The following is a 25,641-nucleotide window of genomic DNA, read 5'->3' as shown; positions in this document are numbered from 1 at the left end:
AAATTAATATAATAAATTATTAAAAATTAGTCTTTTCCAGTTTTAAACTACGTTCAGACCAATGGTCATGTGTATAGTTACAGATTAGTACCGTATAAGCATTAACCTCCGGGTGTGAACGTAGCCTTACCGAACAAAAAAAACTGAACCGGACGACGTAGAAATAGATGCAAATGAATCAACTATATAATGAAAACAAATACATTTTGTAAAACATGTATTATACATTTATTTCTCTTCCTGAAAAAATAAACTGTACGTAATCAACGGGGAAGATAAACACGCGTTTCTATATGGTACCGTACTATCAGCTATAAAAAGTACAAAATATAAATATCAAGGTTAAATATTTAAAGTGTAATAACGATGGTAATAATGTTAGATGCAATTATGATGTTAAGAATGTATCCAGATTGCTTTATTGCCGTTTTATTATTAGTCAGGCATTACTCATACGGACATTACAATATTGGTCATACCAATTATTCCTTTGTTAAGATATTAGTTTGTTTATTTGGCAAATTGCCAAGGATGAGTGAATTAATTCACTATCCTTCTTAAAGAGGTGGCAATCCTGTTAACAAGACAACATACACAGATGCTTTACATAAACAAAGTATAATACAATTATTTGGGAGTGGAGTTGTAAGTTGTCATTTTAGAAAACAATTCTGACATTATTTAAACCCAGGACCATTAGATTGGTAGCCAAGCATCATAACCACCAAGCCACAACTCCACTCTGATCTCTATCAAAATAAAAATTTTTTTTAATTAAAATTCAAGGTGGTCGTTGTTTGTTTTCACTTTGTAGCGGGATACACGTTGTGCAGGCTCCCGCAAACGAATATCAAGCTATAGTAGCACCAATACATCTTTGTTTATAGTTCATCTTTTATTTTTAAATCATCTTCAATACTGATTACATCTTCATCATCAAGAACATCGGAATCCTCTATTTCTACACTTACAAAATCATCATCGGCTTCGTATTTTCTATCATTATTATATTCTACTGATTTCTCATCTATTTCTTTGCTTATTGCCTTTTTATCATCATCGTTATCATCATCGTTATCATCATCGTTATCATCATCGTCGTCAGTCTCACATAGTATAGCCTGTTGCTGTGCCTTTTTATAGTCATCACAACTAGAGCTCATCATAGAGGAGTATAACAGTTTACTCATCATTTTGCATCCTGAAAAAATAAAACCAGTTTGATTTTTTTTAAATGAATGTGGTTAAACAATAACGCAGGATTGACTCCCCTCCCCTCCCTTTCTGACTCACAGCTGCCGACACAAAATGATCAGTGATGGATCATGGACATCGAAATAGAGGGGGTCAAGGAAAGGAGGGCTGTAGAATTAAGTACTTAAAGACCCCTTCCCTGCAATTTTGGACGTTTTTTGGAAAATAATACATATATATCACTTTAAAAACATTAAACCATGTCATTCCTTGTCTTAAATGTACGTTTTATGGTAAATTATGATAAAAAGTGAGAAACAATGCACTACCTAAGTAGCTCGCGGCGATCGACCTCTTGTGGACGGTCTTAGGCCTAGCCTAGCTAGGCTTAGTTTTGTAGGCCTAGCTGGTAAACATCGGTAACGTACGAACATCGTACGCTAGCTATATATACCTAGCCTGACGTTGTATAGTTGCTGCATTAATTGTCTTTCTATTTTTGCTACACTCTGTTGATACAAATTGGGGAAAACCCGGTATTTTCGCTGAAAAGTTAGGAGTCTTCCATTTGTTTTGGCCTCACGATCGATCGAAAAGTGGGCGAATTACAGGTGAAAAACAAAAATATCAATCCGCGCGCAATGCATTTTGGGATTTATAGCGGGCCGCTATAATTATTAGAATCGACTTATTTTTCACATTTTTAACCGTTTAAAGACGAAAAAAGTTATCGCAATAGGACCATATAGTATTATTTTTACATTAAATATAGTTTGTGATCTTAAATTAGATCTAAAAAACGTAGGGAAGGGGGCTTTAATTGAACTATCCATAAACCCTTTACTAGTACTATGATACCCTTACAAAATGCAAAGGCAAAATTTCAATAATCTGAATATCTTTATTAATTATGCTGACCTGTACATATTTCTTAAATACTAAAATGTTTTTTTTTCTTTAACTGTACATATTTGATTTCTTTTTTAGGCCTATATAATACGACGTTGTGGAAGGACACATTTTTTGGTAAACGAATTGTTTGTTATATACTATATTACCTTGTTCTTGTGATTCTTTAAACCCAAGAGATTTCATAGCAGTTCTACATTCTGTTTCCATGCACGTGTGTAAATGTTTATCGCATATATGTTTAACTTTTCCATAGGTTCCATAACAGATGTCATGTGTATCACAGCATTTTATAATTTCAGGTACAACTGGAAAATCAAGCTGAAGAAAAACAATTATACACAAAATTGAATGTGGGGCATTCCACAGTATTTGGTCCGTGGGTTTAAAAATTTCATTTACTGATTTTGATGTAACTCTTGGCCATTTCTCAAAGTAGACATGTTGAAGTTTATTAAATAACATTTTTTTTATTTTTCTGATATTGACTTTTTAAGTTATTGAATATTAAATATGAAAAAGTCATATTTGGCGTTACGGACGGGACATTTTTAATCCTATTTATTTCATAAACTATGCATCTTATTACTGTTTTTTCAACAGATATAGTTACTTTATGTCTCAATAATACATAATCAAGTATTTAATTAAAATTTTGTTGTTTATTAATTTCATACATCCATTTCAAATTCATAAATGTCCCGTCCGCGACGTTTTAGGCGGTTTTTTTACTTTTATTTTAAAAGTAATGATGCAAAAATCTTGATATTTCATTTTCTCCTCCTGAGGACTATATCTCATTATATTATGAACAAATTTTTGGAAAATTTTAGATTTTGATGAAAATATCATATTTCAAAAATATATTGTTACGGACGGGACATTTTTGTTACGGACGGGACGTATCATTTAAATCCTAATTATTTCACAAACCATGCATCTTTTGAACATTTTTTTGCCAGATATAGTTACTCTATGTCCCTATTGTACATATTCAAGCATTTTATAACACATATTTTGTTTATTAAATTTCATATATACATTTCAAAATTCATAATTGTCCCATCCGCGACATTTTAATAGCAGTTTTATGGTGTTTTTTACATTTCAGTTAAAAGTATTGATAACACAATTTAATATTTTGTTTTCTCCTTTTAAAACTATATGCAATACATTATAAACAAATATTTTGAAACTTTTGGTGAAAATATCATATTCAAAAATATATTGATGACATTTTTCGTAGGCACGGGACAGACATTTTTGTTAAGGATGGGACATATCATTTAAATCCTTTTTATTTCATAATAAAACCATGCATCTTGTTAACATTTTTGCCCATATATAAATATACTGCAGTTACTTTTTTTTCAAAGTAAGCTCCAATTATTCATAATAAAGTATTTTATTAAAATTGTTTATTAATTTCATACTTGCATTTCAAAATTCATAATTGTTACTTCTGAGACATTTCGATTGGGGGTTTTTCCTCACTTGTGTTTATTGAAGTAATGGTTTTAAAATTGTTATTTAATTCCTAATTTTAAATCTTAATTTTCAACTCCTAAGGATATTAAATTGCAATAGATTTAAACAAGTTTTTTAAAACTTGTATTTTTTTATTAAAAAAACATTACTATCAAAATGTATTGAATGTTACGGATGGGACATTTTTTTTATGGATGTGATGACAATATTGTAAGAATTAAAAAGTGTTTTTGTACTGTAGGCTGAGAAGTACTGTACAAAGGTGTTAACTGTTGTTTATTAATCACAAAACATTGTGGTCTGTATTTAAAATAACAATCCACAAAAGAACAATACCTAAATCCAAAACAACATGACCAGTATGAATGGGAGTATTGGGTGCGGTCATCGCTTTGTAGATTTTATTCTTTGGTGAATTTGCAACCAAGAACCTTTTATAAATCAGATACTAAATAATTAAGATTGAATTTTAATAGAAGTAGGCCTACAGTTATTAAATCCAAGCAAGGATAGAAGAAAATTTCAGATGCAACTTGGATCCACTAACAAATTCAGACGTCAAACGCCAACGCCAATTTTTAAAGATTCGCCTTAAATGTGTTAATATCTTGAAGTCTTGTTTAATATGCCAAGCATAACTTTTATATTAGTGTAAATAAATATTTTGATAACATTTTACAATATTTCTTCTCGTTATAACTCTTCGAATAATTAATTTTATAAATAATATTTCATATTTATGAATTTTAATATTTTCACATGACATAAACTTTTAAACAGAGTTTCAAAGGTTGAATTATATTTTGATTTGTAAATAAAAGATTTCATTGATGTAAAAAACTTATTTTTAAATTTTTTTAATAGCAAAATTATACAATTTTTTAACGTGGACAAAGTTGTCCTGTCCGCGACGTTAGAAATGTCCCGTCCGTAACGACATATAAATCATATTTATTAATAAATTTGCAGTTTAATTTTTATAATTAACATTCAATTATCTAAAACAACTATCTGGCAACATAATAATACAAAACAAATTTTAAAATCTCTTTTAAATGAGGAGAAATATTACAATACGTCATGTCCATTTGCCGTCCTGTCCGCGACGCATACAATTTTCATAATAAATTTTTTTTTGTACAGTCTTTTTTCTTTTTTTGACTTTCATAATAAACATTGGCCATATATGTATACATTTATTCTACTTTGAATCTTGTATTCTTTTTTATTTCTAAGATATGTCTAGTTATATTCTCAAAAATGTCCCGTCCGTAACAAAAAAATACTGTGGAATGCCCCATGTACAGATTGCAACTTGTATAAACTCTCTCACTCTCTTCAAATTACCAATGGTTTAGCGAAATACAAATGAATTTTTTGCACAAGGCTTAAGTCTGAATGGCTTTATTAAACATGAAGTTAAAATGATAACAAAAAAAAGAAAAAAAGGGTAGGGGGATAGCATCTGCATCTAGGCACTAAGTTAGGTCAATCCAACTGTAATAGATCTTGTCTTAAAGCAGCAATGTTTTTATTCTTCAAAATATTCCAAATGACACCTGTATCTGTAACTACAGAAATACATACAGTACCTTGTTTTCTGGGCTTCCACAGCCATCTGGATAGACTTTATGCTTTGGTTTTTCAACGGCTATAAGATCTGAATATAATTTGGAAAAAATCTATTTATTTGTTCCATTTTAAGTTTTAATTTTACAATAAAATCCACACTAAATGAATTTATAACTGCTTGCATATTTGCTTACCTAATATTAATGGAATTCATTCATCATATATACGGTATTTATTGAACTCAATTAATGGTTCATATACATTTTTTATGCACAATTTTAACTTTTATTTTGTGTAATATGAAATAGTTGTGCCATTATTCAAGTTTATGTTTCATTGTTTTTAATTAATATTATGGGTTACTATAAGATGTAAATAGGCCTAACATATAACTATTTAATGCCAGGTAAATGAATCACGTGTTTAATTATTTGATAATGGATGCCTACCTGTTGGACAATAAAATCCACAGTCAATATTTTGGTTTTTGTTTCCAGTGTCAGCCTTGTCATACAATTTGCCCAGCTTTTTTATACTCTCAATAACTCGTGCTGATTTCTCGGGGCTTAGCTGTACACCGTCGTTTAGTTCGGGTGGCAACTGGAATTCACTAGCAGCACAGTAGTTCGTAAACGTCATTACCATGGTGAGTAGGCCTAGATTTTCCCAATGAGTCCAATACATCTTGCTACCCTTCTCGCTACCCTTTCTGAATTTTCTTTATCAAATTTAGAACCCACGTCGTCTCCGCAATCAATAAGATTTATTTACATAACGGGTTACAAGAAATTTTCTGTTAAAAAATAGAATATTTCCTGTTAATTAGCAAAATATCTTTACCAGTGCTACGTGGCTTTTATTACGCATTATTAGCCTCTTGGCTGAGTTTTACAAAGAACATGCCTTCCATTGTTGTCATTTCTACGCTTGAATGATCTTTTTGACATTACGAAATGAATATTTATGAGGAAGAAAGCTCCATTTTGGTAATGGGAATTATGCACAATATAACAATAATAATATTTGATTTTGTTTATTGCTTACAATTGTTTAATTAGTTAATATTTAATTAGTTAAAATTTATATTATTAATACGTTTTTAATAATGCTTTAACAATTAAATAATGGAAGATCTGAAATTATCATATCAATGTAGGTCCAGAGGAAAATGGTAACTCTTTATTATAACCTCTGGCCCCAAAACGCCCTCGGAGCGTGTCATGTGTTCTGGAAGATAGGATGGTTGCATGATGGGCGTTCTACACATTTCTAGGCCTACCACCTCCGACTTAGAATTAGATAGTAGAGGCCTACGCTTATCAGACCAGCCTTTTTGTTTTAAATGTAAGAACATTCCCAAAAACCATTATTTCCACCTCACATACCTTGAGCAATAAACCATGTTTTACGGCGCGACTTGTCTAGGCCTATAATATAGGCCTAGACAAGTCGCGCCGTAAAACATGGTTTATAGGCTATATCTAGCTAGCTAGTAGGCTAGAGTAGAGGGTGGCCTAGGCTAGCTCTAGACTAGGAGTTAGGACTAGGCCCAGAGGTCTAGCTAGGCCCTCTATCTAGTAGGCTCTAGCAATACAATCTTTGCTTCTAGTAGTAGGCTAACCTCATCATTATTATAAGCCTTTTAAGCCGCCTAGGCTAGGCTAGTTTACTTTTTTAGTAGTCTGTACTAAAACTATTATTAGTATGATTAGTAGTAGTAGCCTGTGTAGTAGGGACCTAGCCTCTAGTTTAATTAATCAAAAGCCCTGGGCTAGCCAGACAGACAGCTATCCTAGTCGGCCAAGCTAGTTTGGCTAACCTAGCTAGTGATTAGATGACCTAGCTAGCCTAATTAATTTGTAATATAGTAAACTTATTCTGTATTGTGTACTATAAAGTGTGTTCTTTTGACAAATTTAATTTTATGTTCACACGTTACCATATAATTAGGAAAGAAATAGGTGCTGCATAGGCAGGATCATGTATAAAAATAAAACAGACAAATTTCTTGTTTCTGCCTCAAAATAAAATATTTATTGTACAAGTAATTTCGACCATAGGTCATCATCAGGTACTGATAGAATATTGGTAAAAGACGAATACATATAGAAAAAGGGTACACTAGAAAACAAAGGAGTCTATTATGGGCGTAACAATGAACAAGCAAATAACAAATTAACAAAAGGTATTACATTACATATTACATTACCATATAATGAATTGGCTTTGATTTAATTTCATCAATAATGATGGTTTCTTTTCAGAGGTATTCTTTTCAATATGTATTCTACATCTGCTAGTACTTGGACTTGCTCTGATGTAGAGCAATGGCTGATTCACAATGGATTTCAACAATATAGCAAGATTCTCTGTGACAAGCATAAAATCGATGGGAAAGCTCTTTTATTACTCAATGAGGATGACTTAAAAACTCCACCACTACAATTACAAATATTAGGAGACATTAAAAGGCTTTACCTTCTTATTTCTACACTTCAAACCAACCAAGCCAGTGAATATGACAGCATTGACACCTTCAAAACAAATGGAAAACCAAGTTCAGGGGATTTTATTCATTTACGCCGCAGAAATAAACGATCAAATAAAACCGTACAATATCAGGATTCCACAGATATTAATAAACCAAAGTTTGAACGTGAAATACACAAGACAGTTATCAGTTTTGTTTATGCTTTTGTTGTAGCCCTTCTGACAGCTTTTGTAATGGTAGTTGTACATGACCGTGTTCCAGATATGACAAAGTACCCTCCACTACCCGACATTTTTCTGGACAGTGTGCCTATGATACCATGGGCTTTTCAAGCATGTGAGATGTGCGGATTAATCCTTGCATCAATTTTCTCGATTACAATATTTATACATAAACATAGGTAAATAAAGCTCTGTGCTGTCTACACTATCTATCAAACTAGTTTGTGTGATGTGCCCAAATATGGTAATGATGTTCCCAAATATGATAGTGATATGACACCATCATGTCCATTTTTTGTCACATATCACTACCATATTTGGGAACATCACACTTTTTTGTCAAACTAGTTTGATAGTGTAGACGGAGCTTTCAGATGAAAATAAGATTGTAAGAGTGATACTTAATTCTACATGTATGCAAACCTTACTGATAGAGTTTGATCATAAATAGATTGAAGTCCAAAAGAATTGTTAGTTTCATGTCCAGGATTTTAAATTCTTTTTTTTTTATGAAGAGCTTTAGCTATTTAGGTTGATGACCACGGCACAATCATGTTGTTTGCTATGAAAAATCGAAGGATTTGAAAAAAATATTTAAATGGCCTTGGTTAAAAGTCATTTTTATGCAGTGGGAGGGAACTTCTTGTTATTTGGCCTAACCTTTGAGAAATAATGTTTGTTTGTTATTGATTGTAACTGACCTTTAAAACATTCTTTTTTTAGGTTTATTGTCTTGCGCCGTTGCTTTGCACTACTTGGTACTGTGTTTCTTTTACGGTGCGTCACAATGTTTGTAACATCTCTCTCAGTGCCTGGAATCCACTTACAGTGTGCTGGAAAAGTAAATAGTATTTTTTTTGTCTTTTTTGTAGTCCCAGAGGTAGAACTAAGATTTCAAAAACTGGAAGAGATGGTTTTTAGTAAAAGTGTATAGTGCTAAGCAAGCCTAGTCTTATGTGTGTGTTTATGGTGAGCTTACTGTACTATAAACAATGAATTTATAATACTGTAGATCACGTTTTTATTGCAATATTTAGTATACACACATTCCTGTTTATAATGTCCTTCATTGCACCCAGGGATAGCATATTTTGAAAATCATAACTGATAACTTACAATCTTTTTTGTTTCTTAAGGTATATGGTGACATATGGACCAAATTAAATAGGGCATTTGAAATTTCATTTGGACTGGGTATGTCTCTTACTGGAGTACACACATGCGGTGATTATATGTTCAGTGGACACACTGTTTGTCTTACCATGTCAAACATGTTTATTACTGAATGTAGGTATACTTTTGTTTATCTAATTGGTTATTTTAGGCAAACAATATTATTGATGTGGAGAATGAAAACATAACTAGTATTTAGGTAAACCAATCTAAAGACGTTAGACTTTGAGATTTGAGTTACAACTGTTACTCATCGACAAAAAATGCAGTTCTAAATTCTTAAAAATCATCGTGAGATCATTCTCCGCCATCTTTTTACAGTTTTATAATTTTAAAACGTCCATTCGTACTCAGTCCAAAAAAGTTTATGTATCGGTCGACTTGCGCATGCTCATAACATAAAAATTATGTCATAGGGTATCAGGAACTTTTATTAGTGGCATTGATAGTATCGCCAGTATTATTTGTATTTATTACTCATACAGGATTGTAATTGTAGTTTTGCGTCAGGGAGTTGAATAATCAGATGTTTTGCCCTACTCTGACGTAATTTGTACTTTATACTTTATACTAAGTACATTAGTGGTTAGATTCGAGCCCAAGTAAGCAGCGGGTACTGCACCAACAGGATTGTAATTGTAGTTTTGCGTTAGGGAGTTGAATAATCAGATGTTTTGCCCTACTCTGACTTGGGCTCGAATCTAACCACTAGCCATCAGCGCAAGCTCGGTGGTCTAGAGGTATGAACGCCAGGCTAGTGATCTGGAGGTCGTGGGTTCGAGTCCCACTCGAGAACTACTTGCAAATTTTTTCGCAAGTATTCTCAAATGTACTTGGTATAAAGTACAAATTACGTCAGAGTAGGGCAAAACATCTGATTATTACTCGTACAGCTATTTCAAAATATTGCATTGTTTTTGATCTTGCAATACTTCATCAGAGCTTACACCTTGTGTATTTTATTTATATATAATTTATTTATAATTGTTGTCATTATTATTTATTTAATAATATTTTAACATCAACATTTAACGCAAAGCGACCAAAGTTGTCCATAGGATTGAACATTATTTAATTTATTATCATTATTCAACTTATCATCATTATTCAACTTATCATTATTATGTGTGGTACTCACCAGTTGTCATACCTTAACTGCTTCACTCAGCTTAAAAACTCAGAACCTTTAGCAACATGTGGCCAACATGTGGCCAACATATGTGTACTTCCCCCGTATGTTTAACAGCCATTCCAGGTCATGGCTTACTTTCTAATGTGATTTTATTTAATTCTCTTTTGCAGACACCCCGCGAAGGTTTACTCTTCTTCACACACTGACATGGGTTCTCAATCTGTTTGGCATTTTCTTTATCTTAGCAGGCCATGAACATTATTCAATTGATGTTGTCATAGCTTTTTATATTTCGTCTCGTTTATTTCTTTATTATCATACACTTGCGAATAACAAAACATTGCACCATGCAGATAGAAGAGCACAAGTTTGGTTTCCTATGTTTTATTATTTTAAGTCTAATGTTAATGGTATTGTACCTAATGAGTACGAGTGGCCTTTTAAATGGCCTAGGTCAATCAAATGCTATTTTTGAATGAGAATAAGATATGGCAATCGAACATCATCATTTCAATTGAGGGGTAGAAAACCAATGAACTGTGTTGCAAGCCACCAGTTTTAATATTGGTGACCTACCAGATCAAATGAAAGAAAGAACTGCAGCGTCACATTGTGATCTCCATCTCCAAGAAAATGTGTCCAACATCACATGGTAAAACGTTAAGTGTATCAAGGGAATTCTGTAAGCCCAAACCATTAAAATAAAGTCACCGTAAAACAATTTAATTTCTTCTGCTTTTAAATGAATTATAAAGTTTGAATAGTTACTATTGCTATTTTCAATGTAAATTTCTGTGCAGTACAATAAGCAAGGCAATATAATATGAAAACTTGATTTTAGTCAATCGCTTTTTCCCCTTGCAAAATAATTTGGTAATACAGTAATATACTCGGAATATATGTGATATCTGTTTCATGTAAGGTAAGCATTAGGAGATGGTAGACGATACATGTGATGCTGTATTACCGCACCAAATACAGTATCGAGAATCTGATCAGGCTTAGTTATTAATCAGTAGTACCCTCCAAAGATTGCCATGTACCCACGAAACAAACTTAACCAGGTAACAGATCCACATACGTCTCCCTCCCTCCGTCAAATGTATAGCCGATCAAGGCAATATCTATAGCATTGATTCGATGTAACTTCTATAGGTTTCATAATGTACCGTATATGTTCACCGGATTATCATGGAGAAAGTACTCCGATAGAGACCGCAATTTAACTATGTTTGAGAAAATAGCATTTGCGTTATTGTTTATCCGCACTTGTTATTGTCACGATCTTTTTTTTTTTTCTTTACTTAAAATCACTTCATACGAGCGCTTCGAATTGCGCGCGTTTTTTATAAAAAAGTTCAAAAATTCGTCAAAATTATGCCTTTTTTAAACAGTCATAGTTTGTGAACTAAATGGTGAAGTTTTATTTTTATTACATATTCTGGAAGTAGATGAGTTGTAGATATCTGATCATGCATCAATATGGCTAACCGGACATTTCCACGTCATCGTATGGCCACTCCCAATATAAAATATATGATTTTTGTCTCTTTCGTCATAGCTGATCACATTTAATAGAGCGTTTTACAACCGTTAATGTAGAAAACGCCAGGTAATGTCGAAACAACCGTTAATGTAGAACAACCCACCGCTTATGTAGTAAAACCTCCAGCTTATGTAGAAACACCAACAGCTTAGGTAGTAAATAAAAATCAGCACCAGCTAATGTAGAAACAGTCAACAGCTTATGTAGTAACGAAAATTGCCTCCCAGCTTATGTAGTTACTATCGCCAGCTAATGTAGAAAATGTTATATATTTTACAAAAATGTCTCATTTATGTGCAAATGCATCGATCTTTACTTAGCTATCAGTCTTTCCACCTCTCGTAAGCAACCAACTTTCTAAAACGACCACACATCGTAAGCAACGAGGGACTGCTCCTCATAATCGACCATCTTCCATCACAATGACCTCTCGAAAGTGACCACCTCTATTGCGACGACCACTGTCTCTGTTAAGAGACCGCTTCTTATCATTGACCACTTCCGAGAGGTGGTCGATTATGATAAATGGTCCCTTAAAAGAGACGGTGGTCGTTCAATAGAGGTGGTCACTTACCAGAGGTCGTTGTGACAGGAGATAGTCGATTATGAGAAGCGGTTCTTTAATAGAGAGAAAGAGGTTGTGGTCCCTTAAAAGAGGTGGTCACTTATGAGAGGTGTGGTCGTTAAGAGAGGTGGTCGATTATGATAAATGGTCCCTTAAAAGAGACGGTGGTCGTTCAATAGAGGTGGTCACTTACCAGAGGTCGTTGTGACGGGAGATAGTCGATTATGAGAAGCGGTTCTTTAATAGAGAGAAAGAGGTTGTGGTCCCTTAAAAGAGGTGGTCACTTATGAGAGGTGTGGTCGTTAAGAGAGGTGGTCGCTTACGAGAGGTGGTCAATTATGAAAAGCGGTTCCTTATGAGAGGAGGTGATCACTTACGAGAGGTGGTCTATTATAAGCAGTGGTCCCTTAATAATAGAAACGGTGGACGTTCAATAGAGGTGGTCACTTACCAGAGGTCGTTGTGACGGGAAATAGTCGAATATGAGAAGCGGTCCTTTAATAGAGAGAAAGAGGTCGTGGTCCCTTAAAAGAGGAGGTCATTTACGAGAGGTGTGGTCGTTAAGAGAGGTGGTCGCTTACGAGAGGTGGAAAGACTGTTAGCTAAGTAAAGATCGATGCTTGCACATGAATTATAGACATTTTTGTAAAATATATAACATTTTCTACATTAGCTGGCGATAGTAACTACATAAGCTGGGAGGCACCTACATAAGCTGTTGACTGTTTCTACATTAGCTGGTGTTGATTTTTATTTACTACATAAGCTGTTGGTGTTTCTACATAAGCTGGAGGTTTTACTACATAAGCGGTGGATTGTTCTACATTAACGGTTGTTTCGACATTAGCTGGCGTTTTCTACATTAGCGGTTCTAACAGAGCGCTCCACTTATCCGTATTCCATTTTCCCCCCATATTTTGATATTGTCTAGGTCAATCAATTATCTTTCGCATGATTTACCATTTTACAATTTGTTGACGTCATGTTCGAAAGCGTGAATAGCCTGGATCACTTATTTTCATCATTACAGTAAATTTCAATATGTTATAGCTCCTCAGAATGAAAAGTGATACTCTTGATTACAAAATTTTCTGGAAGCTTTTGAATTGTAGATACGTAGATTTAGATGTAGATTTGAATTTTGCGCATCGGATGTTGTGACGTCATCATAATGGCCAGTTGAATTATAAAAGTCGTATTTTCATATTTTGCGTCATATTTCATGACATTTAAAAGAGCGCGCATCCATATTCTACGTATCCAAATTTCGTCAACACGTTAATATGTTGTTGCTTAGATAATTCCCTTCCAAATTTGCTATATACGTGTTTCATTATGATGACGTCATTATGTTAAAAATTGGAATAAGATGCGGGTCCCGTTATTTCCACCTATTATTTACTGTATGTAGGCCCTAGTATGTATACAGTATATGTACCTATTGTATATTAGCTGTATATACTTAGACACAAAATAGAGGGCACACTAACATTTTATTTTCTTCAGGTCACAATGGCATAATAGTTTTTCTGTATGACGTGCACGTGGCGTTTGCGCGGCGGATAACCTAACTCGTCCATAGTGACCGAGTTCAAATCTAGTGTTTTGGTTTGTATCCGTTTCTCCAAATTTATCTTCTATCCCAAAACATAAACTTAGTTTATAGATTAATAACTTAGATTGAGATGAGTCAGTAATTAAACAATAAACAATAGTTATGCCATTTCACCATTTTAATTGAAAGTAAACTAAACCGAGAAGGCAAAGTATAGAATATTTACATGATAATTAGGCTTCTTGAATAATGTTAAATCAGGTAATGTTATCATCAACTTCAATTTACTTAATGCATATCAGACACTGGTGTGGTACAAACCAGTGCCTAATGTTTATTAGTAAATGATACTTCCAAATAAACGATCATTTTTTTAAACAATTTTAAATAATAATTTTGAGTTGTAAAGGTTGCGACATTATTATCCTGTACTTAACATTGGTTCAATTGCCATTTTAAGATTAAAGCTACGTTCACATTGAGCCCGAACTCGATCCGGTGGCCGGAGAAAACTCCGAGCTACGTTTAGGTTTTCGATAACACACGTATGTTTATTCCGGAATCGAATCCGGAATACGTTAATCTGAACAGTTACACCATTTTTTTTACGATTTTCTACCGGTTACCGAATCTGAATCGTGGCTAAGTGTGAACGAAGCATAAACAAATGTTAAACATTTCAATTACTCATTGGCATTGGCATTGGCGCCTCCACAATCATCTATTAATTCATTAATCACCTCTTCTACCTTTTCACACATATTTGCTGTGACGTCTTCGACCGTCAGTTCTTCGGACGCAAAACATGCGTCCCGCATATGCAACAAGGTATCTTTCAAATGACGAGCCATGTCATCAGCAAACCTGCGTGCTGGATCAGGTTTCTTACAGACAACGCTTCTTTGCGCCTCACACGAAATATCATCCCACGAATATCGATCACGAAACGGAAACCACGCACAATTCTGTCCGGAGCCAGCGTTGTTTGGTTCTCCTCTTGAAAACTGTCCATTAAAATAATCATTACCAGGTTCAACAAAAGTAAATCTCCCTTCATTTTGCATGTCGTCTAGACCAATCCATGTTGATGGTGGGTCCGACGACGGATCATCTTGAATATTAACATAAACATACTCATTCTCTCCCTGGGTTGTAATTGCTACTAAATAAGCACCATGTCCAATACATGCCGCCTTAGCTGTAGGATAATCAACGGAATCACTATAGCGCTTGTAGCAATGTCCTTCATTCTCGGTCCAGCCATCTGCACATGGAGCTAACTTTTCACATATATACTGTGCACTATTGCTACATCGCATGTCGTCCCATCCATACCTCTCTCTAAATGGAAAGTAGGAACAGTCCTGTCCAGCCCCCCAATCGTTAGGTTCACCTCTAGTGTATCCACCTCTAAAGAAATCTGTTCCATCCAAAAATGTAAAGACGTTTTCATGACCATTATCATCAAGGCCTATCCACGTATTACGCAAATTCAGTTCATTTGCTTTATCGATAACGAAACCATTCTCCGCGTCGTTATGAATAGACACCATATGCCCTCCTTCAGTAATGCAATATTCTTCAGATGCAGCATAGTTCCGTTGTGTATTGTCGAACTTGTAGCAGCTGTCACCAAATGAAAGCCAATCACCGCTGCAGCTTGTCGCCATTTGTTGAAAGTCAGGTTTCTTGCAGACAGCTTTTCGTTGCGCCCCACACGAAACATCATCCCATGCATCCTCTTCACGAAACGGAAACCACGCACAATTCTGTCCGGAGCCAGCGTTGTTCGGTTCTCCTCTTGAAAAATGACCAATAAAAGATTCAGCATCCTCTTCATCAACATAATGCCATAGCCCTTCCGTATCTGTGTCGTCTAGACCAACCCATGTTCTTGGTGGCCTTTCCCTTCCACTTGTTTCTATAGCAACATTCCTAATGACGAAAGTATTCTCATCGTCGGTTGTAATTGATACCAAGTAACCACCTTCTTCAGTACATCTTGCCTTGGCTTGGGCGTAATTCATTTCTTCTGAAAAAAACTTGTAACAATGGCCATTTTCTCCCCACGTAATCCATTCTTCTTCGCATTCACTATTTTTTTCACATAAATATCCGCTGTTCCGGTTACAATCTAAGTCGTCCCATCCATATGCTGACGGTCCAAATGGAAAATAAGAACAGTCCTGTCCAGCCCCGTGATTGTTAGGTTCACCTCTAGTGTATCCACCTCTATAGAAAGGTGTTCCATCCAAAAATGTAAATTCGTTTTCATGACCATTATCATCAAGCCCTATCCACGTATTACCCATATCTAATTCACGTGCTGTTCTGGTAACGAAAGCGTTCTCAGCTTCGCTATGAATAGACACCAGGTGTGCTCCGTGGTTCAAACAAAATACTTCAGAATCAGCATAGTTCCGGTTACCACCTATTTGATTAAACAAGTAGCAGTAGCCATTGTATGACTGCCAACCATCTTCACACGCTGTCGCAAGTGCGACAAAGCTGATGATCGCCAGTATTGGGCGCATCTTGATTGTTTGGCGGTGCAGACACTAATGATTGTACTGTAAAGGTCCAAACTAATTTAAATGCTCATAGCAGGGGGATGCGAAATTATCATTATTGATTTGACTATTTAATCTTGTGGGAACAAATCATGGTAAATTCCAATCGATAATTATATTTGATCACGCAATTGATTTTGGATCAGCCAGGATAATCTTTCGTTTCATCGTAACACCTGTTTCCACCATGCGAATTTATCAGAAGTATTTGTTTATGCAGATCAGGAATGTTTGATTCGCACGAATAAAAGCATATAGCCCAACCTTTGTAATTCTATAATCATGTTATAGAATATATATATTTTTGCGTATGACAGCTGTATTTAAAAGAAAACTATAGGTCTATAAGGAATGTTTAGTCAATAAAAATGAAAGATTGTTAATTTAAAACGGAAGTTGAAGAAGAATGAAGTATGTTTGATATAGGCCCTACCGTAAATTGTTGTGTTACAAAAAAGCGGGCCCAGATTAGTGATATTATTGTTTATCACTGTTTAGCATGTTTAATTTAAATAGAAATACATTACAAGAAAATTAATGAATGACGATTTCAATCCACTTTGGATTTGAAGAAAGAACATAACTGAAGATTAAATAATGTCATATACCATAAATATTAGATTCAGTTCAGTTATTGTTCATATACAGGTGAATATAAATCTATGTCTTATGTCAGTGGGTAGCAGCGCAAAAGACGAAATAAAAAAATATCGAAATGAATGGATTATTATTTTATTATTGATTGACGGAAACAATACAAGAAATAACGGAGAAACGAGCCACTGTCCAGAAGTCACTATACAATTAATGAACGTTATGAGTTAAATAGTGTAAATATTGCATTATTTATTTAAAATAGAATAATCAATCAATCTGTCTTACTCATGAAATATTCTCTCCATTCAACGAATATAAAACATTCATTATTTGTTTTACAGTATAACATACATATGGCTTTAATATAAACTTTTATTCAATTAGTTCGTTGCTTCCATCTTGAATCAATGTTGAAAGCTAGGCTATAATATTAGGCCATTAAAAAAAGCAGCACTACCAATTTTAAACGCGGGGTATTTATTTATGTTCTTTTCCTGGGCGTTTTCCTACGCGTCTCTTCAACCTTATCTTCATTGCAAACGAACGTCACTTTAATACGGCATAGATACTGGAGTCGATTCCCGTTAATATGGGTAAATTCAGTGGTCCGCATCGAACAAGATATCTTTTGTAAGTTAGTTTTATCATAGACGAAACAGAGTCAATAGACCTGTAACAAACATTAATACAATTGAAAAAGGATGTGAATAGTTCGACACTGCATTATTGTTCTGGTTTAATACAATTGTTTTAGTGTCTGTATCAAGAATGCTAGATGTAGTTGTGCCATCTGCGGCGGGTACAGTTGGTGTGATTCCAGCCCCTTGTAAAGCAGCTGTATTTGAGCAGCCTATCCACCAAATTGCCGTGAGTCTGGGGTAGTCCGCTTCTACGTCAAATGCTTTGTCGTTAAAACGCCAATAGCTGCTTCCCGAAAAAAAATATGTCTTTCCATTCTTCCACTGCATAGCCGTTTCAATGCGAGGTGGAAGTCCTTTCCAATTTGATAACGGTGCTGGGTAGCCTGGATCAACCTGATAAGTAGTTGGGTTGTATCGATAATATTGTCCATCTTTTACAAAATATATACGACCATTTCCACTCCATACAAAAACTGCGTCCATGTTGGCTGGTGCTCCACGCCAGTTTGAAATAGGTTTTGGGTAGTCAACATCAGGAACTCGGTTTGTGTATCTCCAGTACTTGTTTCCCTTTAAGAAATATCAAAACAAATGCTGTCATAAAGACATATTGGAATAAATGCTATGACATTTACTTACGATGGATAAATTACTCTGTCATGACGATAAGCAAACAGGACGTTAGCCTTCTCCACCACCTTATTTGTTTAAGGTACCCTTTTTTAAAGAAATATTATATCGTAGATCTATCAATCAGTGCCATAGTTTGTTTGTATCAATCTTGGGTATTGCAATACTTACCTTGAAAAAGTACGTTTTACCACTTCTTTCCCAGAAGAATCCTGCATCCAGTTTGTTGGGTAGCCCTGGCCAGCCTTCTTGGATTGGCTTTGGATAACCATTGGCAGCACCAGTATCAGTAATAAGCCAGTATGTATTACCTGTTGAGTAATATATAAACACAATATCATACTACTGAGTTACATTCATAGTAAAAATAATGCAAAAATATATATTTATCTGTTAATTTCCTATATGTTTACTGCTGTTTATTATTGTACCGAAAATTAATTAATGTAATATAATAATTTAGCCTCAGACCATTACCATAAAATCCATATGTGTTCCCATCTGCAGTCCTTGTCATCACATCTAGTTTTCCCCCACATTCTGATGGTTTACGTGTCGGGTTGTACGTTGGTGGGTCCGTTGCAGGTCCTTGTACTGCTGTTTTTCTACCATAAAGGTGTTGAATTCCTTCAATATCATCTCTATGTAATTTGTAGCTTGGTATATATCCTCTATAAAAAGGCGCCATTAGTGAGGCGCTGACGTCAGAATGAGCAAGACCTAAACTATGACCAAATTCATGGGCTGCTACTTGAAAAAGATTTGTTCCTAGATATAAGTTACGACAATTATTAGTCAAAATTAGCAAAAATTGTGTGAAAACAAAGTCAAAATAATTGATTTGGGATACTTTTTTGAAATCCTGTTTTCATAGCTAGCATCACAAAAGTTTATGCCATTGATTGTTTTTGGTCAGGGAGGGAGGGGAAATGCCATGGTATGTCTAAATACTATAGTTTGTCAATATTTCACCAGTGAATATTTCAGACTCTTTACTATTCGTCTTTAACGGGAAGTAAATTACTTTCTATTAGTATGATTCATTTATTTTGCATATTGTGTCATTCGTTTAAATTATTCTTTTCAGACACTGATCATATATTTGAATTATCTTCTTGAAAGATTGCAAATTACAAAATATCAAAGATAAACGTAAAATTAGAACAAAAAAAACAGAAATAAAGTTGTGCATTCCCACAGTTTAACACATTAACCAGTGGTAAGTAAGTAAAGGTAGACCTCTATATTTAAATTTCAATTCAATCTTTATTTCTAATCATCTTCACTTCACGCAGTAAACAACGTAGGACAGGGAAGGATTACACAAAAGAATTTTTTTATGAAATAATGACTTTACAGAACATTATTAGTTATGACTATTACATGGAATATAGTTTCTAAAATTTGTTAGTTCTAACTGGTGGAGTTTTTAGCAGTATAGGCCTAACACATTTTCCGATAAACGTAATAGTCAAGATATCGTGCGTGGGAAGGACAGTTGTTATTGTGTTCTGTTTTGATCTGTATTGAATTATTATTGATTTGTTTTATTCATTATTTAAGCGCATTACAATCTATTTTGTCGTAATTTAAAAATCATTTGCAAAGTTGTGAAATGTTGTTAGATCCTGCATCGACCATAACCGGACGTGTTACGCGGTATTTTGCACACATTGTTCGAGGGTTTAATACCGTTCTAATTATTAGTAACACACTTTCGCTCGAACAATCATGGGATCAGGGATTAGTTGAGGTGTGGGTGGTGTTTGACGTTTTTGACTTAGTTCCAACTACTACGCAACCTCTCAGGAGGAGTAATTCGGCCCAATAAAACGTGACAGTTTTGATCAATCTAGGTTTAACAGAATACCGTGGCGAATCCCTTATTTCTTTGGGATGTAGAGTAAGGGGTGAGGTTGGAAGGGTCCCGTATACCTAACAAAGGCCTTTAACTATGCTTAATCTTTCGCATTATAGTTTGATCCAATTGTGACGTTTAGGGCTAAAACAGTTATTAATATTAACAACTTTAACCTACTATTGAAACATGGATTGGTGTACATAGACTCATGAGACGTGTTAACAAGAATGAACTGTATTATAACAAAAGCAGTACGCTCACAGCGCATATTGCATAAATCAATCTCGATACTCGTCACAGAGTTCAATTGAGTAGTTATTGAATATCATGTGATCCACAATCCTTCAATCAAATGACAAGAATCCGCTCAGGTGTGTTATAATAAGTGCTATATAACGTGTTTATAATAATACATGCACACGTTTAACTTACCTGAGTAACTATTTAGAGTAAAACGCTCTGCGTCGTCAAAATGAGCATCCCCACCGAACTGTGGGAAGTAGGCATGGGCTAACGTACCACCGATGCCATCGAATGGATTGCCGTCACCGTGGCTACCTTTCGCAAATTGTATAACGATGTCAGCTCCCCTCTTGCTATTCTGTCTTTTGAAACTCAATGCGGTTTGTTTAGCCCAAATCTAATGCAAAACGACAATTGTTGCATTACACTTTAAAATGGCATTCACATAAGTATGATAATTTTGAAGAGGTTCTGGTGCATAGGCTAAGTGAAATTTTACACTAATTTTAATAGGCCTAATGGTAGTGTCGTTTTCTCTTTTATTTGTACATGATTGAATCGTAAATGTTCATACTTTCGTTTGTTCATTTATTAATGTATCCGTCGGTCCGTTTATTCATTCATTTATCTATTTGCTATTCATACATTTTATATTTATTTATTTATCTATTTTCTTTTTATTTGTTTGATTGTTTATGTTTCGTCATCGTGCATTGGAGGTTTATTAAAAATGAATTACAGAATGGATCTTACATCAAATGCTGCTTGAATAACTTTCACTTGATTAGCTTGTGAAAGATCAGGTGAGAAGTTTTCTATAAAGTAAGTAAGGTCGTTCTTAGGCCATCTGCTTCCTTGAGGTGCGTATCGTCTTCTGCGTCTTGCGTCTTGACCAGTGCCCACAAAGTCTGGGTTACCACATCGAGGTAGACTCATCATTTCCATAGTAGTTTCGTCAAATTTACCTATATAATACAATTTTTTATATCACAGACTCGCATTTGAACACGTTTAGGTTGTATGCCCCGTCGGGTGAAAAAACGAAAACTCGATTTCGACGACGACGATGACATGGGCCAAATGAAGTAACGCATACCTTAGGCCCCAGGTCGTCGCAATTCGAATGTTCCTTATTTATGCCTACAACCAACTCAACACAACCAGGATATCCGTAATTAGCACAATAAATACACGTAGTAAAGTTTATGATTGACAAATTCTTACCTGTTACCGAAATATTAGCAAAGCGTTGGAATTTTTTAAGACCTTCAATAAGTTCATCCTGTGACCTAAGTTGACCTGATTTGGCATCTACAGGATCCATGTGATTAAAAACTGTCAGATATTCCTTTGAAGTAAGGAAATAATATAAACATTTATGTATAAGATGTATTTAAAATGACACAAAGAGAAGAAAATTATAATAGAAAAATAAACCAGCTAACTTGGGAGTAGACCAATGATCTAAATATGCTTAAATAGCCATGTCCTCATACGCACGCACTCTTTCACTTATACAGTAGCACGCTTATTTCGAATATTGATAAACTTTAAACATAATTTATTAAGCCCAATGCACAAACATTCTGTGCCAAATGTCTTTCGTTTACGAATAATAAGCCGAATAAGACTAGACTAAATGAGTAATATAAAAGGTTATATATTCATGAATGACAGCACAGAAATTGAGACAGATCACTAGCGGTGCGTAGGCGGGTACAATATAGAGGACCTAATCATTCTACAGATACACTACTTTTATCAAATAAAAAAAAAAATTGTCCTATTTCTACAGTTTTATTTAATTTGATATTTAATTTTACACTATTAACTTATCGATAGTTCTCGATGACTTATTGAGCTACAAACTAGTTTACGCTCGTCCTATAGCAGCCGTTCACACGCGTGCTCGATCCTTGGAGTAACATGCCTTCTATTTTACGTGTCGGAAAGAAGGAAATTAGTCGAATAAATCGAATTGAAAGTTTTGGAAATGAGTGGTGATAATCATCTCTGTATAAGCATCACATGAGTCCTTCATAATTTGTTTATCTTGAAATTAAAATTTAGTACAATTGAGTTTAACCAGTGAAAAAGTTCATGAAATTATAGCCGGACTAATCGAATTTATAATGTTAACGTCGCTGACGCACATGCGTCTCAATTTTACTGTTTTAACATGTTTAGAAAAGTTGTATACACGTAAATAAATTAATGGTCATAATTGTTTTAACCACATTAAAAAAAATCATCTTAATGTGCTCTTAAACTAATAAAATATAACTGTGGGCCGATATAACATTTTTTTTAAATGTTGATGTAAATGGGAAACATTCCTGTACTGTAATTACAAAGCAAAATGAACGTTATGTTTAAAAATATATATATTTCTATCCTATTTATCTTGTTCTTAATTGTGTATGGAATGAAATGTGCTCTTGTTTTATTTTAAACATATGTTTTAAAATTAAATTGTATTTATTTAATTTTCAACTTCAGAAAACCTAAATAGCATAACTTAAAAAACTTTTAAAATGACATAAACAAACTTAGAAAGCATTCTAAAACTAAGCGATCGGAATATTGACTCACCATTGCAGCATTTGCATTTGTGACTGGGGAAGTATCTCCATAACGAACACTTAAAATCGACAAAAGAACTACAACAGACAACATGTTAGCAACTTGTCAGTTCTACTGGAAGTGAACACCGGTATCTTGTCTGTCGTGTCCTAGATCAGACAGTATTTTAAGTTGAGTTCTATTCCTCCCAAGACACTTATAGGCAGACGACACTGAACTAAGCGCTCAACAAGTGACCGGGTTTTTATAGGGAAGTGAAGAATATTTTCTTCGCCGGGGTTGCACGCCAATTGAGTTGCGGTTAACTACTCTTAAAGCACGTGAAGTGAGTAATAGCATTGTGTTGGCAAAAAAACTCCTATAGAATTCCAAATACAGTATGTATAAAATACGAAACCGAACCAGAAACAAATATCTAATTGGTAGTACATGATAAAAACTATTATAGCTTTAACAAAAACAACTTTGAAAATTGGAAAACTTGACTGATCATGAAATAGAAGAATATGACTTGAATATGAACTACCGATGATGCTGTTAATTTATTCGTTTTTATTCCAAAATCCAACACATTGTATTTTGATTCTGAAATATTAATAAATAAATTGCACCTTGGTACTTGAATTTCTGAACCACGATAGTTCTGTACTAGTCTACATGTATTATTAATAACCAACATTTGATAAATAAATCGAGTATGCGAGTACAACGCTCACGGTTCACTAATGCATGTTTATTTTCCATTACACATTTTACATAGCACAATATTTAATAAGAAATCTCCGTAATTATAGAAACAAAAAAATCAATGATCAATAATACCAATCATTAACGTGTACTGATTGATATGTCAGTCATTTTGAAATTTAAAATTGTGTTCGATCATAGGTTGAGGTTAATGTTTTTTAAATAGTTTGTCTTGGTTTACACTAAACGGTATATTCATGTTTCAGTTTTTTCTATATATTTTTTTTTTATGATTCAAATAATTTGTTACGCAAAGCATATAGAGGAAGTATTCTATTCCAAGTACATAATATTTCGCCTTTATACGATAGGAGTATCAACCCTGTTTTGTGAGTCACTAATAGTAAGTATTACTCAGTGAAAAGTTCCTCTCTTTAGAGCGGTCGTTACGTCATGAAAACACATGGCTCTTATTCTGTAATAGTATTAAAGTATTATGTTTTTTTTTTCGTTAGTTTTTTTTACAAACATGAGCGTAGGCCCAAGGCTAGTTGATATTCTTAGCCTACCTAATTAATATAAGGCATACATAAAAATGACATTAATAACATATCAATTAAATAACAATACTAAATCATAAAAAAGAAATAATATCTTACTAGCAATTTCAATAATAAAGTTAAGCTAATGACTTTAAGACGTTAGCAGTATTATAACGTTACGTCATAATACGTTATTAATATTTAAAAAGATAGCAGTAATAAATTATTATTATTATAATTAAATAAACTTAATAGCTGTATATTTTCTTGATTATTTATTAGTAATTTCTTCGTCTCTTTGCTCGATTATTATAAATTAAATATATTCACACCCTTGGTGCAAAAAAAAAGGAAAATTGTTGAAATACATATTTCATTCCTCTAAAGCTCTGTCTACACTATCAAACTAGTTTGACAACAAATTGTGATGACATGTGCCCAAATATGGTGGTGATATGCCCAAATATGGTAGTGATATAACATTATCATATCCATATATGGGCATATCTCCACTATATTTGGGCACATCACACTTTTTGTTCAAACTACCTTAATAGTGTAGAGAGCTTTACACACCACAAGTCTACATGAGCGCTGCAGCCAATGCCTTAAAATGCAAGTATATGACATGTTAAGGAAGGATAAACCTTCGTTCCGCTTGCTAATTATTTGAATGGATGCCAAGCGTGTTTTAAACAACTAAATTAGCCTTGAGTCTAAATAGCTTCCGTTAATATTATTTTAATTATATTCGACGTTAAATCATCCTATGACAACATTAAAACAATGGTTCATTTGCTGTATTATAAAGGAAGTAAGATCTCAGGACTCCACTTACGATTTGCTCTCTACCACAGGAAGGCAACATCATGACTCCTTAATTTTATTTTCAAATTAATACAATGAGTTGATCTTTTGTTTTCAATGATTTCATTTTTATAGCCAAAATCTAATGTTATGGTAAGCCAAATAAACAATTAGTTTCACGTTCCCTTCCTCGTCAGATTTTGGAGCCACATGTTGTAAAAAAATTGAAAAACAAATCATTCAATCTAATGAATGAACCAAGTACCAAAACTTTGGCTTGATGATGGTTAACACAATGTTTATAGTATTTATTTTTTGAAAATTATTAAGTAGTGATGCCCTTCATCAAAACAATTTCTCATGAGCATTTTTAAATTTTAGTTTGCCTTATTATTATCACCAGAATATATTTGTAATGATATATCTAGTCCATCAGTATGCACGGAATTTGTTTTTGTTGACAAATACAATACAAATGGTTAAATGCAATATATACTGTCAACAATATTATATTTTAACCTTCAAATTGAGATTTTAAACACAATGAACACTGCATTAGCACGTAATTCCTCCTTGGTTAAATAATAACCTGACCCACCTACTACATTACTACATAGGGCTTGCGGGTTTCCGG

The 25,641-nt window shown here is 34.0% G+C and overlaps 4 protein-coding genes across 4 annotated transcripts; 1 reads left to right on the top strand and 3 right to left on the bottom strand.

Annotated features, from left to right (window-relative positions):
• Positions 1–185: 185 nt before the first annotated feature.
• LOC144845396 (uncharacterized) lies at positions 186–6,070 on the bottom strand. Its single transcript, XM_078702695.1, has 4 exons — positions 5,613–6,070; positions 5,184–5,251; positions 2,253–2,424; positions 186–1,201 (listed from the first exon to the last, which is right to left on the bottom strand). Exons 1-4 carry the CDS (start codon positions 5,845–5,847, stop codon positions 882–884), a joined length of 795 nt encoding a protein of 264 aa, XP_078558821.1. The 5' UTR covers positions 5,848–6,070; the 3' UTR covers positions 186–881.
• A 317-nt stretch (positions 6,071–6,387) lies between these two features.
• LOC144845383 (sphingomyelin synthase-related protein 1-like) lies at positions 6,388–10,906 on the top strand. Its single transcript, XM_078702675.1, has 5 exons — positions 6,388–6,507; positions 7,428–8,054; positions 8,599–8,716; positions 9,012–9,162; positions 10,351–10,906. Exons 2-5 carry the CDS (start codon positions 7,444–7,446, stop codon positions 10,653–10,655), a joined length of 1,185 nt encoding a protein of 394 aa, XP_078558801.1. The 5' UTR covers positions 6,388–6,507; positions 7,428–7,443; the 3' UTR covers positions 10,656–10,906.
• A 3,100-nt stretch (positions 10,907–14,006) lies between these two features.
• On the bottom strand, positions 14,007–16,420 carry LOC144845372 (C-type mannose receptor 2-like). Its single transcript, XM_078702656.1, has one exon. The coding sequence runs from the start codon at positions 16,378–16,380 to the stop codon at positions 14,530–14,532; it is 1,851 nt and encodes a 616-aa protein (XP_078558782.1). The 5' UTR covers positions 16,381–16,420; the 3' UTR covers positions 14,007–14,529.
• A 985-nt stretch (positions 16,421–17,405) lies between these two features.
• LOC144844544 (macrophage metalloelastase-like) lies at positions 17,406–23,194 on the bottom strand. Its single transcript, XM_078701498.1, has 7 exons — positions 22,981–23,194; positions 21,613–21,736; positions 21,142–21,353; positions 20,578–20,785; positions 18,762–19,052; positions 18,456–18,595; positions 17,406–18,224 (listed from the first exon to the last, which is right to left on the bottom strand). Exons 1-7 carry the CDS (start codon positions 23,062–23,064, stop codon positions 17,658–17,660), a joined length of 1,626 nt encoding a protein of 541 aa, XP_078557624.1. The 5' UTR covers positions 23,065–23,194; the 3' UTR covers positions 17,406–17,657.
• Positions 23,195–25,641: the final 2,447 nt, after the last annotated feature.

Source organism: Antedon bifida, chromosome 6 (assembly GCF_963402885.1).
Source record: "Antedon bifida chromosome 6, ecAntBifi1.1, whole genome shotgun sequence".
In the NCBI taxonomy this organism is placed as follows: domain Eukaryota; kingdom Metazoa; phylum Echinodermata; class Crinoidea; order Comatulida; family Antedonidae; genus Antedon; species Antedon bifida.
This window is presented reverse-complemented; position numbering and strand designations above follow the sequence as displayed.